Raw genomic sequence first — 16,954 nt, 5'->3', positions numbered from 1 at the left:
GCAAGAGACGCAGGTTTGATCCCTAAGGTCGGGAAGATGCCCTGAAAGAGAACATGGCAACCCACTCTTTCTTGCCAGGAAAACCCCACGGACAGAGGAGCCTGGCGGGCTACAGTCCGTGGGGCTGCAGAGAGTCGGACATGACTGAGCATACACACGTAACTTCCTGAGTCTGAGAACTTTTAAGATCTGTTCTCTCAGCAACTTTCAGGCATGAATACAGTATCGTTCCCACAGTCAGCATGCTGTGCGTTACCTGACTGACTTTATAGGGGGATTTGTGCCTTTTGGCCCCTTTTGCCTGATTTTCCTTCCTCCACCATCCAGCCTCTGACAGCCAGTCTGTTCTCTGTGTCTACATGCTTGTGGGGTTTTTTTTTGGTTGGTTTTTAGATTCTGCATATAATTGAGACCATATGGTATTTGTCTTTATCTGACTTAAGTTCATGTAGCATAAGGTCCATACTGTCACAAATGGCAAGATTCCATTCTTCTTTATGGCTGAATGATATTCCATCAATGGATACTGAGGTTGTTTGCATATTCGGTTTTTGTAAATTATACTGAAATAAACACAGTGATAAGTCATCCCTCGGTATCCTCGATGGACCTTATATAAGTCCCTTATATAAAAAGCGTGGTATTTGCATACAATCCACATACATCCTCCCAGGCACTTTAAATCATCTCTAGATAACTTGAAGTGCCTTGTACAATATAAAGGACATGTAAGTAGCCTTGTCTTTATATGTATGAGTAGGCAGCACACCTATAAGAACGGCTGTTCACTGTGATTTTGATTCGCATTTCCCTGACGACTAGTGATTCTAAACACCTCATGTACCTGTTGGCCATTTGTATGTCTTCAGAAAAATGTCTGTTTCCTCTGCCTGTTTTTTAATCAGATTGGTATTTTTTTCTGCTAAGTTAACCCCTCATCAGGTACATGACTTGCAAATATTTTCTCTCATTTGGTAGATTGCAAGAAAATATTTGCAAATCGTATCAGATAAGGTTTTCATTTTGTTGATGGTTTCCTCTGCTGTGCAGAAGCCTTTTAGTTTGTAGTCTCACTTGTTAGTTTTTATTTGTCTGCCTTTTTTATGGTTTGGATATAGTAGAGAGATCTCTACCTATGCCTGATAGTTTATCTTATAATTGGAATTTCATATTCTACCTTTAAATATTCAAAGCTTTAACTCTTTAAATATTGTTTAGTTTGAGACCACGAAAATAATACCTATATGAGCATCATCACTAACTGGAAACATTAAATACTGCATATTAATATTTAATCTTAGTATCTGCCAAATATGACAATGCTGGAATTTATGGGAATCTGAATAAATGCGTTAACTTTTATAAAGATATTTTTGGAGGCATGACAAAACAATGAAATTTTACAGTTTGTGTCGTATGTAAATTTTAAAGATGATTCTTTTACAACATAGAGTATGTTTTTATGTGTCCCTCCTGCATCACCAAATGCTAATCATATCAGAATAAATAGCAATATGCCATTTCAGGGATCAGTTTCATTCACCGATGTGACTGTGGACTTCACCCAGGAGGAATGGGAGCAACTGGACCCCTCTCAGAGGATCCTCTACATGGACGTGATGCTGGAGAATTACAGCAACTTACTGTCAGTGGGTAAGGACAGCTTTCGGGTGTAATTCAGCATTTGCCCGGTCGCGTTTAGGTCCTTTCTCAGCTACCCAAAATTACAAGCTTCTTGGTTTTGGTCTCAAGCTTCATGTATTAAAGCTGAGATAGTGCAGACTCTGAAGTTCTGCCTTCTTTATTTTCAGGCTTTTTCAAGTCCAAGCAGTTAGGAGCCATGTCCCATTATCAAGGTCTCTAATATTATCAAACCACATTTTCAGTAAGAATAGTTGTGGGTATCAGAGCTAGAATTTCCAGTTCAGAACTCTCTAGGGAGGGACTTCTCTGGGGCTCCAGTGGCTAAGACTGCACACTCCCAATGCAAGGGGCCTGGTTCAGTCCCTGGTCAGGGGACTAGATCCCCCATGGCACCACTCAGACCCGTCGTAAGCCAAATTCTTTTTTTTTTTTTCCCCCCAAAAAAGAACATACTAGTATACAGAGTGAAGTAAGTCAGAAAGAAAAACACCAAAACAGGTATATTAACACATATATATGGAATTTAGAAAGATGGTAACAAAGACCCTATATGCGAGACAGCAAAAGAGACACTGATATAAAGAACAGACTTTTGGACTCTGTGGGAGAAGGCGAGGGTGGGATGATTTGAGAGAATAGTATTGAAACATGTATATTATCATATGTGAAACAGATCGCCAGTCCAGGTTTGATGCATGAGACAGGGTGCTCAGGGCTGGTGCACTGGGATGACCCAGAGGGATGGGATGGGGAGGGAGGTGGGAGGGGGGTTGAGGATGGGGAACACAGGTACACCCATGGCCGATTCATGTGAATGTATGGCAAAAACCACCACAATATTGTAAAGTAATTAGCCTCCAATTAAATAATTTAATTTAAAAAAAAAGAAAAAAGAAAATGATGAAGATAAAACCACCAGTTCGCTTTTTTTCTTCTTAAATATTTGCTAGTTTAGTTTTAGATAAAACAGTATTTGATCAATTAATGTTTAAAATGTTATTCTACCATGAGAACTTTGAGATGGTATTGTCATGGAAATAGGTGGCATAATCCAGAATTATTTTTTCCTTTCCTTCAAAAAATAAAACATCTGGGCATAGGTCTTGAGTGAACTGTAAGTACTGATATTTGTTTTTGAAAGATTTTCATACTTTTTTCCAAGACTTAACCAGAAACGCTGTTTCTGTTATTAATCAAATGGTCTTAATAAACTATGCCAAGTCCAAAAAAAAAAAAAAAATACTAGGAAAAATGCGGAAGGTGGGAAGGAGAATCTGATAGAAGCCATTGGAAGTAATATCCTAGAGATTATGAATGGGTTGGTACCTTTGAAGTATTGTTTAGGAATCTGTTTTTCAAATCCCTAAACCTTTAGAGAAAGCTGAGGACAGATGACTTGTGCACCTCATATCTTGAGTCATACCTCCAAACATGAGTTTCTTCCTGCTTAGTTTTTTTCCTGTTTAATTTTTATATCTATTTGCCTCTCACAGTCAAGCCTTGATTCTTTCCTGGCATGTTATAAACCTTTGTTTCATGATCACTTTCTCTTTCATTAGTACTGTCATCTAGCCAGAATGGTGACTTCTGTATTTTAGGTCATGGGAATTGGTATACAGCCTCAAGGAAAATACACATTTCTCAGCACGAGTGCCACAAATGGCAGCAGGACCCAGTGATCAGGAATAACCAGTAATGCAGAGATGAAAGTAAAGGCTTGTACAGCATAGGGGGAGGTCGGGTAAATTTGATCCTTGAGATTCCTTGGAATAAAAGCTGGAACTTAGACTGGTTTGAGAAAGAAATGAAACACATTAAAGGAGAAAAATAAGATACAATGATAGAAACATTTTCTCTAACAGCTTCGATTGAAAAAAATAGTGCACCCAGCAGTAGCAGTGAGTGATTCTGCCAAAAGGATCTTGGATCCCTTTTGTATTTCCTACAGAATATATGAGTTTCTGGATTTTGCCTTCCACTTGCAAAAGTCTGACTTTGGAGATTTGGAGCTCCGCGTAGGGTTCTGTCTGCAAATCTGTGAGAAATGTTGCCTTCAGGAAGTTACTGGTAAACCGGCTAGAGGAACAGAGGAGAGGAAAGGGGGAAGAGCCTTGAGTGTGTAGATGTGGTGGCCATCCGACCACAGTTAGAGTCTCAGCATTGGCTGCTCAACTTAGATCTGCCTGGTTTTTTCCCTTAACATCTACTTATTATCTTGTTCTGTGTCAGCTGGTGTCCTTGAGGACACCAAGTCGCATTTGTCTTTGGAATTGCCAGCCTTCCCACATCAGTTGTTTTTATTTCACTTTACCCACTTTTAAGGTCGTTTTGTAATCTGGGGTGTTTTCTGTGTCCATTTTGCCACAGGCTTTGTCTTTTTCTTTCATTGTTTAAGGGCTAGGAAAACTCGGAACTGGGGACTTTTTTATACTGAAAGACTGGGTCCCAAACTAAAGAAAGAGACAGCCCTGCAGTGGACCATTTGTGGAGCTTCACATTCTGTAACATTATGGTGAAAAGATTGACAGTATTTCATGTGCTCTTTCCTAGAGGTATGGAAGGCTGATGACCAGATGGAGACAGACCCCAGAAACCCAGATGAGCAGGCGAGGCCGTTTGTGATCTTTAAGGACCAGACACCAACCGAAGAAAGAGATAATAATCTCTTTGGAAAAACATTTAACCTTAGCACAGACTTCGTTTCTTTAAGACAAGTACCCTATAAATATGACTTATATGAAAAAACTTTGAGATATAATTCAGACTTACTTACTAGCAATAGAAACTATATAAGAAAGAAAGCAGATGACTGTAATGGATTTGGAAAAGCACTTTTCTATCTGAAACAAGAGAAAACCCATCCTGGAGTGGAATACTCAGAATATAATAAAAGTGGGAAAGCCTTCAGCCATAAAGAAGCCATTTTTAAACACCAGAAAATTAGAAATTTGGTGCAACCTTTTATCTGTAATTATTGTGACAAGGCTTTCTCGTTTAAATCACTCCTCATTAGTCATAAGAGAATACATACTGGAGAAAAGCCTTATGAATGTAATGTGTGTAAGAAAACCTTCTCCCATAAAGCAAACCTCATTAAACATCAGAGAATTCATACCGGGGAGAAACCCTTTGAATGTCTGGAATGTGGAAAAGCATTCACCCACCAGTCAAACCTCATTGTACACCAGAGAGCACACATGGAGAAGAAGCCCTATGAATGCAGCGAATGCGGCAAGACATTTGCCCAGAAATTTGAACTTACCACACACCAGAGAATTCATACTGGAGAACGACCCTATGAGTGTAATGAATGTGCAAAAACCTTCTTCAAGAAGTCAAATCTCATTATACACCAGAAAATTCACACGGGGGAGAAACGCTATGAGTGCAGTGAATGTGGAAAATCCTTCATCCAGAACTCACAGCTCATTATACACATGAGAACTCACACTGGAGAAAAGCCCTATGAATGCACTGAGTGTGGCAAAACTTTCAGCCAGAGGTCAACTCTTAGATTACATTTGCGAATCCATACGGGAGAGAAACCGTATGAGTGTGCTGAGTGTGGGAAAGCCTTCAGCAGGAAGTCCCGACTCAGTGTCCATCAGAGAGTTCACACCGGGGACAGACCCTGACACTGCAGCCCACTTGTACCAAGGAGAACCCTTCCCATGGGGAGGAACCTCACGAAGGTGCTGAAGGAACATGGGAACTCATATGCAATCTATCCACACAAATGTGGAAAAATGGGGCCCCTAAGAACAATGTTGTACCAACAGTTAGGTATGGTACCCAGGTAAACAGTATGTACCAGAGTATATCCAACTGTAAATAGACAAACTCACCTGTATTACAGTGAGCTTTTAGAAATGCTGAGGGAATTATTCAGTAATGAAGTATTCTGGGCAGCATAAAGGAGCTAAAGATAGTACTCTATGGATTCAGTGGTTATGTGCAAGAATATGCCACACACACACACACAAACACTGTATTTTAGATCTATGTATGTAAATTTAACAGACACTGAGAGTTTGACATTCTTGTCCTAATTAGGACATCCAAACACGATTTTCCATACTGAGCATCACGTGTTTTTCAGTACCTTACAATCCAGGATGCATTCCAGAGAGCGTACGTTTTCTCCTCTTGCGGGTACACAGTTACTGAGTTGCCTCATCAGTCAACAGAAGGCAGTGTTGTTGAAGTTTTAGCCTTCTGGGTTTGCTGAAGACTTCCCAGAAGTATTACTGACACATAAGTATGCAAGTGTGAGATAACTGAGAAATTGAAGAGAGTGAAAAGGAGGCAGTGTGTAGCACAGAACACACGGGCTGTGTAAAGAACAGCCGCACCCAACGTGTGCTTGTGTTTCACTGGGGTATTTACGTACAAATGCATGTCTTACCAAAATACTGTATAACCCAGGAACCACTTGTATTCTGTGTTTCCTTATTTCTCTTAATATTTTATACATTGTCTTGCAACAAATAGGATGTGTATGTAGTTCAAGTGTCACATTTCAGAGACTTAGAGAAATAATTTATTTTAAGTAACTGTCAATAAATGTCTTCCTGCTTTTAAAAACTTCATGTGCATAGTACACTTTAGAAATAAACTTTTGCAGAATTCTATTTAAAGAAGATAGTTCTACTTCCATGAGTTTCACTGTCATCAGCCAAAAGCATTTCCCTTTGGAATGTGACTTAGTGTGAGTTATGTCTTTCTTTTAAAGGCTCACACTATTAACCTAAAAAAATTTCTCAGTTTTGCATAACTCAAAGATACCATTTTAGGCCTCATTTCAAATTCACACTTTCCTTATTCATCACAGATCATGCGTTGATACAGCAAATGGCTGCTGTAACTGGCCTTTCTTGTAGTTATTTTTGGGGATTATTGATGTGCTGTGACTGTATATGAACATGAGTGATTTTCTGGACAGATCTGTCAGAATAGCCATAGCCCAGTAAGTCTTATCTTTCTAAACTGTCATCTCCTAATGGCAAGGAAGCAGCGGAAGAGGGTAACTTCATACACTGCTGTTAGAAATACAGTTTGTGACAGCCTCCTTGGGACAATTATGACTCTGTCTTTTAACATCAAAAACACACATACAGTTGACCCCTGGACAGCACTGGTGTACAATGTGCAGGTGCATTTATCCACAGATTTTTTTCAGCGAGTACGTACTCCAGCCTCCGTTTGTTGAATCTGTGGATGCAGAACCTTGAATACAAAGGACCGACAAGTTATACTTGGGTTTTCAACTACACTGAAGGTCTGTGCCTTTATCCCCTGTGTTGTTCAAGGGCCAACCCAGCAGACTTGCTTCTGGGAATCCATCCCTAAGAAAAAAAGTGCCAGCACCTTAAACTATATGTTTATCAATGTACATTGTATTTTTCGGTAAGGACAAAAAAAAGAAACAATATGAAGGACCATTGGTAAGGAAATGATTGAATAAACTGTGATAAAGATGTACCACAGCTAGAACATAATCATGGAAAAGAGAGAGTGTGTAGGGGCAAATGTCACCAGGACAGATGGGGTGGGTAAAGTGTGTGTGTGTGTGTGTACACCAGAACAGATGGGGTAGGGGAGAGTGTGTGTGAGTGTGTACACCAAGACAGATGGGGTGGGAGGGTTGTGTGTGTGTGTACACCAGGACAGATGGGGTAGGGGAGTGTGTGGACACCAGAATATATCGAGTAGGGGAGAGTGTGTGTGAATGTGTGTACAATAGGACAGATGTGGTAGTGGAAAGCGTGTGTATACACCAGTACAGATGGAGTGGGAGAATGTTGTGTGTGTACACCAGGACAGATGGGGTCGGGGAGTGTGTGTGTGTGTGTGTACCCCAGAACGGAGCGGGTAGCGGAGAGTATGTGTGAGTGTGTGTACATCAGGACAGATGGGGTGGGGGAGTGTGTGTGAGTGTGTATACACCAGGACACATGGGGTGGGGGAGTGTGTTTGTGTATACACCAGGACACATGGGGTGGGGGAGTGTGTGTGTGTGTGTGTATGTATTCACCAGAACAGATGGGGTAGGGGAGAGTGTGTGTACACCAGAACAGATGGGGTGGGAGAGTTTGTGTCAGTGTGTATACACCACGGCAGATGGTGTGGGGGAGAGTGTGTGTGTACACCAGGACAGATGTGGAAGGGAAGAGTGTGTGTACCCAGGACAGATGGGGTAGGGGAGAGTGTGTATACACCAGGACAGATGGGGTTGGGGAGTGTGTGAGTCTTTGTGTGAACACCAGGACAGATTGGGTAGGGGAGATTGTGTGTATACCAGAACAGATGTGTGTTCACCAGGACAGATGGGGTGGAGGAGTGTGTGTGTGTGAGTGTACACCAGAATAGATGGGATGGGGGAGTGTGTGTGTATGTGTTTGTACCCCAGAACAGATGGGGTAGGGGAGAGTGTGTGTGAGTGTGTGTACACCAGGACAGATGGGGTAGGGGAGAGTGTGTATACACCAGGACAGATGGGGTTGGGGAGTGTGTGAGTCTTTGTGTGAACACCAGGACAGATTGGGTAGGGGAGATTGTGTGTACACCAGAACAGATGTGTGTTCACCAGGACAGATGGGGTGGGGGAGTGTGTGTGTATGTGTGTGTACCCCAGAACAGATGGGGTAGGGGAGAGTGTGTGTGAGTGTGTGTACACCAGGACAGATGGGGTAGGGGAGAGTGTGTGTATACCAGAACAGATGGGGTGGGAGAATGTGTGTGAGTGTGTACACCAGGACAGATGGGGTGGGGGAGTGTGTGTGTGAGTGTGTACACCAGAACAGATGGGGTAGGGGAGAGTGTGTGTGAGTGTGTGTACACCAGGACACATGGGGTAGGGAAGAGTGTGTGTACACCAGGACACATGGGGTGGGGGAATGTGTGTGAGTGTGTGTGTATACCAGGACATATGGGATGGTGTGTGTGTGTGTGTGTGTGTATACCAGGACAGATGGGGTAGGGAAGAGTGTGTGTGTGTGTGTGTGAGTGTGTGTACACCAGGACAGATGGAGTGGTGTGTGTGTGTGTGTGTGTGTGTATACCAGGACAGATGGGGTAGGGAAGAGTGTGTGTGAGTGTGTGTGTGTGTGTGTGTACACCAGGACAGATGGGGTAGGAGAGTGTGTGGACACCAGAATATATCAGGTAGGGGAGAGTGTGTGTGAATGTGTATACAATAGGACAGATGTGGTAGTGGAAAGTGTGTGTATACACCAGTACAGATGGACTGGGAGAATGTTGTGTGTGTACACCAGGACAGATGGGGTGGGGGAATGTGTGTGAGTGTGTGTGTATACCAGGACATATGGGATGGGGAATGTGTGTGTGTGAGTGTGTGTACACCAGGACAGATGGAGTGGTGTGTGTGTGTGTGTACACCAGGACAGATGGAGTGGGGGACAGTGTGTGTGTACGAGTGTGTGCACAGCAAAGTTTGTAAAATTAAAATCTAAAAGCTGTGTGTGTTAATTTGTATAGGATTTTATGGGCCTGGAGAATAGAACTCTCTGAAGTAAAAAATACACAACATTATTTTCTAAAATGGAGATTTTTCATGCATTCCTTAGTCGCTGACATTTGTTTAGACTGGAATTCCACCATAACCCATGAAAGTGGACAGTCAACTAAGGCGAGTTGCCATAGCATAACCAGGCAGTTGCCCCCTCGCCCTGGGCAGCAGCTGGCTGCTATGCTGTGCCCAGCCTTCGCGGCCGTGCTGTGCTCCTTAGCCTGTGTTCTCAACAAAGCGCATATTTGACAGCCACCGTTCACATGATGGAACCTTTAAAAAAAAAAAACTAATAAAGACAGAAAAACCATTGGAAAAAATGCAGGGAATGTCAAGGTTATTATTACTTTAAATTAGCAAATTACAATGCTTTGAGAAAACTCAACATAACCGCCTTTATAGCTGCACAGATGACCATAAGGGTGAAAGGTCCTTTCTTGAGCTGTTTGCTCCCAAGGCCCTGGAAATCCAGATCAGAGCTCATCATGTCTCCTTTTTCGAGTGTTTCCTTTTTTTGATCCTCATACAGCGGACTGGTTTTAGAGGAACCTCCTCCTAAAGATGATTTCTTTCAGCCTGGACACAGGCTGTGTTCATCAACCTCAGAGCAGGCTGGGAGCCAGGGCTGTCTTTTCACTGGTAAGCTGCAGGCCAAGAGGGACAGACAGTTCGCACAACAGACTCCCTATCTGGACTGCAAACCCCACGCCCACGTACCTGGCCCTGTGACCTGTCTTTACTCCACTGATTTTAATTAGACATTTGTTTTCCATTTCCATGGATAACTTTTTCATAACTAGAGTGCTTAAGTATCTTAACTTTTCCACACTGTTTTACGCTCTGTAAATCCAAAGTTGGGCTCATCTTCGTGGCATAAAGCTGGCCTGGCTGAGTGGAATTGGCATCGCTCTCCTGTTGGTATTAGGACTGGTCAGGCGCGGGGAACAGAGCTCAGCGTGGAGACATGAGACATGGGTCCTCCCCAGGAGGCTCGGCTCGGTGCGGTGTTGCTGGAGGTTTATCCTGGCGGCCCTGCTGTCTCCTCTCACGTTCTAACCTCTCGAGCACAGTCCGTCCTCTTCAGCTGAGTGACCAACACACTGCCCTGTTCCCAGCCGGGCAGCTGGTGTGGCCAGTCAGGACGCTGTGCCCTCCTGGGCCGTGTCGGGCTTGACCCCTTACCTGAAGTCAGGTCCCGCTGGCCTGTTTCCCAGCTCGGCTGGGTGCTGGTGACCGTATTCTCCGCAGGTCCGCCCTCCTCCTGCCCCAAAGAGAGGCCGCCCTCTGCCCTGGACACTCACTGAATCGTGCCAAGTGTGACACGTTTGACTAAAGGAGAGCCCACCTCTCGGTTTTAAAAGGACAGTCAGGATGTTAAAATGCAACGAACAAGCCAAGGCACACCTCCACAGGTTAGAGACCCGTGAAAGAACCTAGAGATGGGCACTGGGGAATTTACGGGAGCGTAAACCCAGGAGACGTTGGGACTGTGGCTCTTGACGCGAATTGTGGCAGTGGGTGTGGGACATTCATTCACGCCAAAAAGACGTCGCGAGCGCCAAGTGCGTGGGCGCTGCGGGGAGACGCTGGGGAACAAGAGGACGCTGCGACGGCCCCCGCCCTCGGAGTCCTTACATGTTGGCGGCACATCCGGGAGCAGACACTCGGAGCAGAGGACAGGCTCCGTGAGGCTCAAGTGCTGGTACCAGCTGGGCCTGTCTCTATGACAAAATACGAGAAGCCACAGTGGGGCTTTAAACAAGGAGTAGCATCACCTGCTTTTTAAAAAATAAATGAGCTTCATGCTAACAGGGAGGAGAATTTGGGCAGAGCTGCCCAGAAGCCGAAACCCCCACTTAGAAGCCTCGGATGGAGTTCTGCCTGTTTACAGCTCCCGCCTGGATTGCTTTCAGAACTTCAGAGAGGAACCGAGCTGCCCTCTGTCCCTGGTGGCTGGCAGTTAGTGAGACATCAAGACATCGTCTTGCCAGGATCCAGGGTCACTTCCTTCCACTTCCATGGATCTGTTCTAGTGTCTTCCAGCGTTTGCCGCATTCTTCCTGCCTCCAGCCTAACAAAACCCCTGAGGATTACCTGTGCCCACCTCAAAACTGGGGATTCCACACCCCAAAAACCACTTTGAGCAGTGAGTGCAGGTCGTCTGGGGCTGACACCGGCACCTCTCCTCTGCACTTGGGGCTCAGTGCGGGAGGTCTCCTGTGTTGCGCGGGTTGCTGAGGCCGCTACTGAGAGAGAAGAGGGAGGGCCGCACGTGGGCCAGTGGGGAGAGAGCAGGGCTGCGCGGGGCGGCCCCTGCGATTCGGGGGCGTCCTGGCGTGCAGACAGCAGGAGGCCTGGGGGGCAGTGGCTCAGGACAACAGGCCGGGTAATGTCAGCACAAGCCCGGCTTCCGCTGTGCCGAGGACCAGCCTCGGGGCGGGCCTGGCTTCTGGGGACAGGCAGCCTGAAGAGTGGGTACAGGATGGCCAGGCCTGGGGGAGGAACAGGCCGCTGAGGGGTGCCCTGCAGAGACAAAACCTGTCATCAGTGGAGCGGACCACCCAGAGGAACGGATGGGAAAACGTGACCTCAAGGGGGTCAAACTGGTGAGGATGTCACACGGCTCCCCCGTGGCCTCGGGAGGTCAAAGGCTAATAGGGGTCAAAAGACAGCAGCAGCAGCTACCACAGACCAGTTAGTGGAGGTGATGATGGTGAGACAGGCCGGCCCCTGGACAAAGGCCTCGAGGAACAAAATACAAAGAAGCCATAAGGGCTATAAATAACTGCGTGCAGGGGGCAGTGGGCAAATTCTGGACAAAAGGACACCAAAAAAGACCCCCAAAGCCTGACACTCTGGAGAGCTGAGATCAAAAACAGGGTGTCAGGAGCAGGCGAGTACAGCACATGCCCCCCAGAGGGCGGGCGACCCCCTCCGCCGGCCCCTGGCTCCACCCTGGGCCCACGGCTACCCTCAGCCCACACGGGAATCAGCGGCCCCTCACAGAGCACGCTGGGGGGTGGAGGGGGCCTGTGACGTGGTCTCAGCCCCTCCTGCTGCAGCAGGGGCCCCAGTAAAGCCCCGCCCGAACTTCCTGTCCGGGCTTTGGTCAGTTTCTAGTGACTGGGGCAGGCCAAGAGCCCTGGCTGGTGTCAGACTTAGTGACTCCCATCGTGGGGCACTTATCCCCTTCTAGGGAGGGGACCCGGGCACCTCCAGGGCCCCACGTGCAGGGACCCTGTGGGTGACAAGTGGCTGCCTGAACGCCTTGTTTCCTCACCATGTTTGGTAAGGCTGCCTCCTGGCCCCTGGGCCCGCAGGACTCTCATTCAGGAGACACTCTGCCCTCCCCTCTGTCCCTCTCGCTCTCCTCTGTCCTCTCCTCCGGAGAGTGGACGTCGGGCAGCCACAGCATCACTCTCTGAGCTTGTGAGCCCTGCCCGCTCTGGCCGGCGTAGCTCCCCTGACAGGAGACAAGCAGAGGTTGGGGGGCTCACCCACACCGTGCAGACCCCGGTCCAGCGGGCTCTCCCCGATGGGAGCTTCTGAAAGATATGCAAACCCCGTCTCGTGTCGTGGCTGAGTCTGATCGTGCCTGTCCTCTGACCTCTGTCTTCCCGCCGTCTGCCTCTTTCTCAGTCTTTCCTGTCCCTCCTCCCTTTACATCTCCCTGGGTCCTCCCCCCTGCACTCCCATTCCCTTCGTCCTAAAGACTTCTACTCTGTGCCTGTAAGGTTTTGTCATTCGTATCTTTGTTTTGGGCTTCCCAGGTGGCTCAGTGGTAAATGCATTCTCAGAAAACAAAGAAAAAACAATACATTTTACATTTCAGGCTCATGTCATCTGGGAAATATTCAATATTAACATCTGGTATTAAAGCTAGCTTAAGCTTGTGGGTTTAATTCGTACAGACCTGCCTTTAGAATCATCAGGTATAATACTTTTATTGTGCCTAGGCCTATGGAAGTGAGTGCATACTGTTTCTGTTATGAAATTTGTCAACAGGGAAGATAAACTGATGTGATTAAACTTTTAAGTAAATTTAACTGAGATAAGAACTTTTTGGTAAACTCTATAGGAATAATTATCTTCCGAAGATTTCCATCTAAACTAGTCCCTCCAAATTTTGGTAACTTAAATATAAGGAATTCATTCAATAGCCAGGCCATTTCATATAAGAAAAGGGAAAAACAAACCCCACTGTAGCACTGCCTGGACTTCATAGAAGCTGGGGGGATGGAGAGAAAATGGGTGTCTCAGTTATAATTGTATAGGCTCCCCAGGTGGCACGAGCGGTAAAGAATTCACCCGCCAATGCAGGAGACGCAAGAGATGCAGGTTTGACCCCTGGTCAATAAGATCCCCTGGAGAAGGAAATGGCACCCCACTCCAGTCTTCTTGCCTGGAAAATCCCATGGACAGAGGAGCCTGGTGGGCTACAGTCTTTGGAGTCGCAAAGAGCTGGACATGACTGAGCATGTCCACATGCAAGTAATGCCATACAATATTTGTCTCAGGGGGACCTCAAGGGTTTCCCTCATAGCTCAGATGGTAAAGAATCTGTCTGCAATGCAAGAGATCTGGGTTCAATTCCGAGGTTGGGAAGATCCCCCGGAGAAGGAAATGGCAACCCACTCCAGTATTTTTGCCTGGAGAATTCCATGGACAGAGGAGCCTGGCGAGCTACAGTCCATGGGGTTGCAAAAAGTTGGACACAACTGAGCGACTAACGCTTTCACTTTCTCTCAATTATAATACCATCTTACTGTTGGATTTTACTGTCCCAAGATGGGAGAATGGACAGAGGTTCCCATGTTCAGGCATTCATGGCTCTTTACCAAATGCTGCTCTTTGAGGTTGCTATAATCAAAAGCCTAGGGAATGATCTCTTTCTAACCTTCCCCAGGTCTCAGGGGTGGGGGAAACCAAGTCTCCCCTGCCTCTCCAGAGCCACCTACTTCCCCAGATCCCTCTGGTGGGTCCCAAACTGTAGCTCCCTGTGTCCCTTTACGCCCTCCATAACCCCAGAGGGGAGAGACTAGTCCTCTGGGTAACTTGGAGTGGAACTTCCTATCACCCAGGATCAGGGCAATATGCTCTCTTAAAGAAAAAGTGAAAGTGAACCCAGGTCTCCTGCATTGCAGGTGGACAGTTCACTGTCTGAGCCACAAGGGAAGCCCATGCTCTCTTCAGTTCAGTTCAGTCGCTCAGTCGTGTCCGACTCTTTGTGACCCCATGAATCGCAGCATGCCAGGCCTCCCTGTCCATCGCCAACTCCTGGAGTTCACTCAAACTCATGTCCATCAAGTCAGTGATGCCATCCAGCCATCTCATCCTCCGTCGTCCCCTTCTCCTCCTGCCCCCAATCCCTCCCAGCATCAGAGTCTTTTCCAATGAGTCAACTCGTCGCATGAGGTGGCCAAAGTACTGGAGTTTCAGCTTTAGCATCATTCCTTCCAAAGACATTCCAGGGCTGATCTCCTTTAGGATGGAATGGTTGGATCTCCTTGCAGTCCAAGGGACTCTCAAGAGTCTTCTCCAACACCACAGTTCAAAAGCATCAATTCTTTGGTGCTCAGCTTTCTTCACAGTCCAACTCTCACATCCATACATGACCACAGGAAAAACCATAGCCTTGACTAGACGGACCTTTGTTGGCAAAGTAATATCTCTGCTTTTCAATACGCTATCTAGGTTGGTCATAACTTTCCTTCCAAGGAGTAAGCGTCTTTTAATTTCATGGCTGCAGTCACCATCTGCAGTGATTCTGGAGCCCCAAAAAATAAAGTCTGACACTGTTTCCACTCTTTCCCCATCTATTTCCCATGAAGTGATGGGACCAGATGCCATGTTCTTCATTTTCTGAATGTTGAGCCAACTTTTTCACTTTCCTCTTTCACTTTCATCAAGAGGCTCTTTAGTTCCTCTTCACTTTCTGCCATAAGAGTGGTGTCATCTGCATATCTGAGATTATTGATATTTCTCCCAGAAATCTTGATTCCAGCTGTGCTTCTTCCAGCCCTGTACTCTGCGTATAAGCTAAATAAGCAGGGTGACAATATACAGCCTTGACGTACTCCTTCTCCTATTTGGAACCAGTTGTTCCATGTCCAGTTCTAACTGTTGCTTCCTGACCTGCATACAAATTTCTCAAGAGGCAGGTCAGGTGGTCTGGTATTCCCATCTCTTTCAGAATTTTCCATAGTTTACTATGATCCACACAGTCAAACGCTTTGGTATAGTCAATAAAGCAGAAACAGATGTTTGTGTGGAACTCTCTTGCTTTTTTGATGATCTAGCGGATGTTGGCAATTTGATCTCTGGTTCCTCTGCCTTTTCTAAAACCAGCTTGAACATCTGGAATTTCATGGTTGATGTATTGTTGAAGCCTGGCTTGGAGAATTTTGAGCATTACTTTGCTAGTGTGTGAGCTAATTTGCAGTAGTTTGAGCATTCTTTGGCATTGCCTTTCTTTGGGATTGGAATGAAAACTGACCTTTTCCAGTCCTCTGGGCACTGCTGAGTTTTCCAAATTTGCTGGCATATTGAGTGCAGCACTTTCACAGCATCATCTTTCAGGATTTGGAATAGCTCAAGTGGAATTCCATCACCTCCACTAGCTTTGTTCGTAGTGATGCTTTCTAAGGCCCCCTTGACTTCACATTCCAGGATGTCCGGCTCTAGGTGAGTAATCACACCATCGTGATTATCTTGGTCATGAAGCTCTTTTTTGTACAGTTCTTCTGTGTATTCTTGCCATCTCTTCTTAATATCTTCTGCTTCTGCTAGGTCCATACCATTTCTGTCCTTTATCAAGCCCATCTTTGCATGAAATGTTCCCTGGGTATCTCTAATTTTCTTGAAGAGATCTCTAGTCTTTCCCATTCTGTTGTTTTCCTCTATTTCTTTGCATTGATCGCTGAGGAAGGCTTTCTTATCTCTCCTTGTTATTCTTTGGAACTCTGCATTCAGATGTTTATATCTTCCCTTTTCTCCTTTGTTTTTCGCTTCTCTTCTTTTCACAGCTATTTGTAAGGCCTCCCCAGACAGCCATTTTGCTTTTTTGCATTTCTTTTCCATGGGGATGGCCTTGATCCCTGTTTCCTGTACAATGTCACGAACCTCCGTCCATAGTTCATCAGGCACTCTGTCTATCAGATCTAGTCCCTTAAATCTATTTCTCACTTCCACTGTATAATCATAAGGGATTTGATATAGGTCATCCCTGGATGGTCTAGTGGTTTTCCCCAATTTCTTCAATTTAAGCCTGAATTTGGCAATAAGGAGTTCATGGTCTGAGCCACAGTCAGCTCCCGGTCTTATTAGGGAAGTGGTAAATAGCAAAGAGTCAGTCAGAGTACATGTGCCCTTCTCTTGCACCGATTTAGCCCAATGCAAAGACTGGGCCGATTCTCTGAGGACTCTCATAAGTTTGCTGGAGGGTTTCCGGCTCTAACTCTGGCCTGTGACTGAACTTGGAAGGATGTCCTAATAGTCCGCTCCACTTGCTGTAATCCTGAGGAAAAACAGAGAACCTGGGCAGCAGCCAGGGGCATATGCTGACCAGCTTGCCAGGGACCAACCCAGGCATTTTGTTATGGGTGGAGTCGGAGTCCCAGATCAGGAGCCCCAGCGGAATTGTAACTCTCAGGAGGGAACAGAAGCCGGGAAGCTCACGACTCTGTGTATAGAAGGATCGGGAAAGCATATCAGAAGCCAGTTAACTATGAAAAGGTTAAAGTCGTGATCCAAGATGAAAAAAAAATTCAGTCCTCTTTCAGG

The 16,954-nt window shown here is 45.9% G+C and overlaps 1 protein-coding gene across 4 annotated transcripts in view; it reads left to right on the top strand.

The window, feature by feature from the left end:
- The window catches only part of ZFP1 (ZFP1 zinc finger protein), a 30,659-nt gene extending 23,572 nt beyond the window's left edge, over positions 1–7,087 (top strand). For 3 of the 4 annotated variants that reach the window (XM_070388702.1, XM_014477780.2, XM_070388703.1), the window contains 2 exons: positions 1,527–1,653; positions 4,195–7,087. In XM_070388702.1, the coding sequence (XP_070244803.1) occupies positions 1,527–1,653; positions 4,195–5,279 (1,212 nt within the window). In that variant the 3' untranslated portion in view covers positions 5,280–7,087. Of the gene's footprint in view, positions 1–1,526; positions 1,671–4,194 lie in introns of all 4 variants that reach the window. The other variant, XM_070388704.1, reaches the window with a different exon arrangement.
- Positions 7,088–16,954: the final 9,867 nt, after the last annotated feature.

This window comes from Bos mutus, chromosome 18, assembly GCF_027580195.1.
Source record: "Bos mutus isolate GX-2022 chromosome 18, NWIPB_WYAK_1.1, whole genome shotgun sequence".
Taxonomy (NCBI): Eukaryota; Metazoa; Chordata; class Mammalia; order Artiodactyla; family Bovidae; genus Bos; species Bos mutus.
This window is presented reverse-complemented; position numbering and strand designations above follow the sequence as displayed.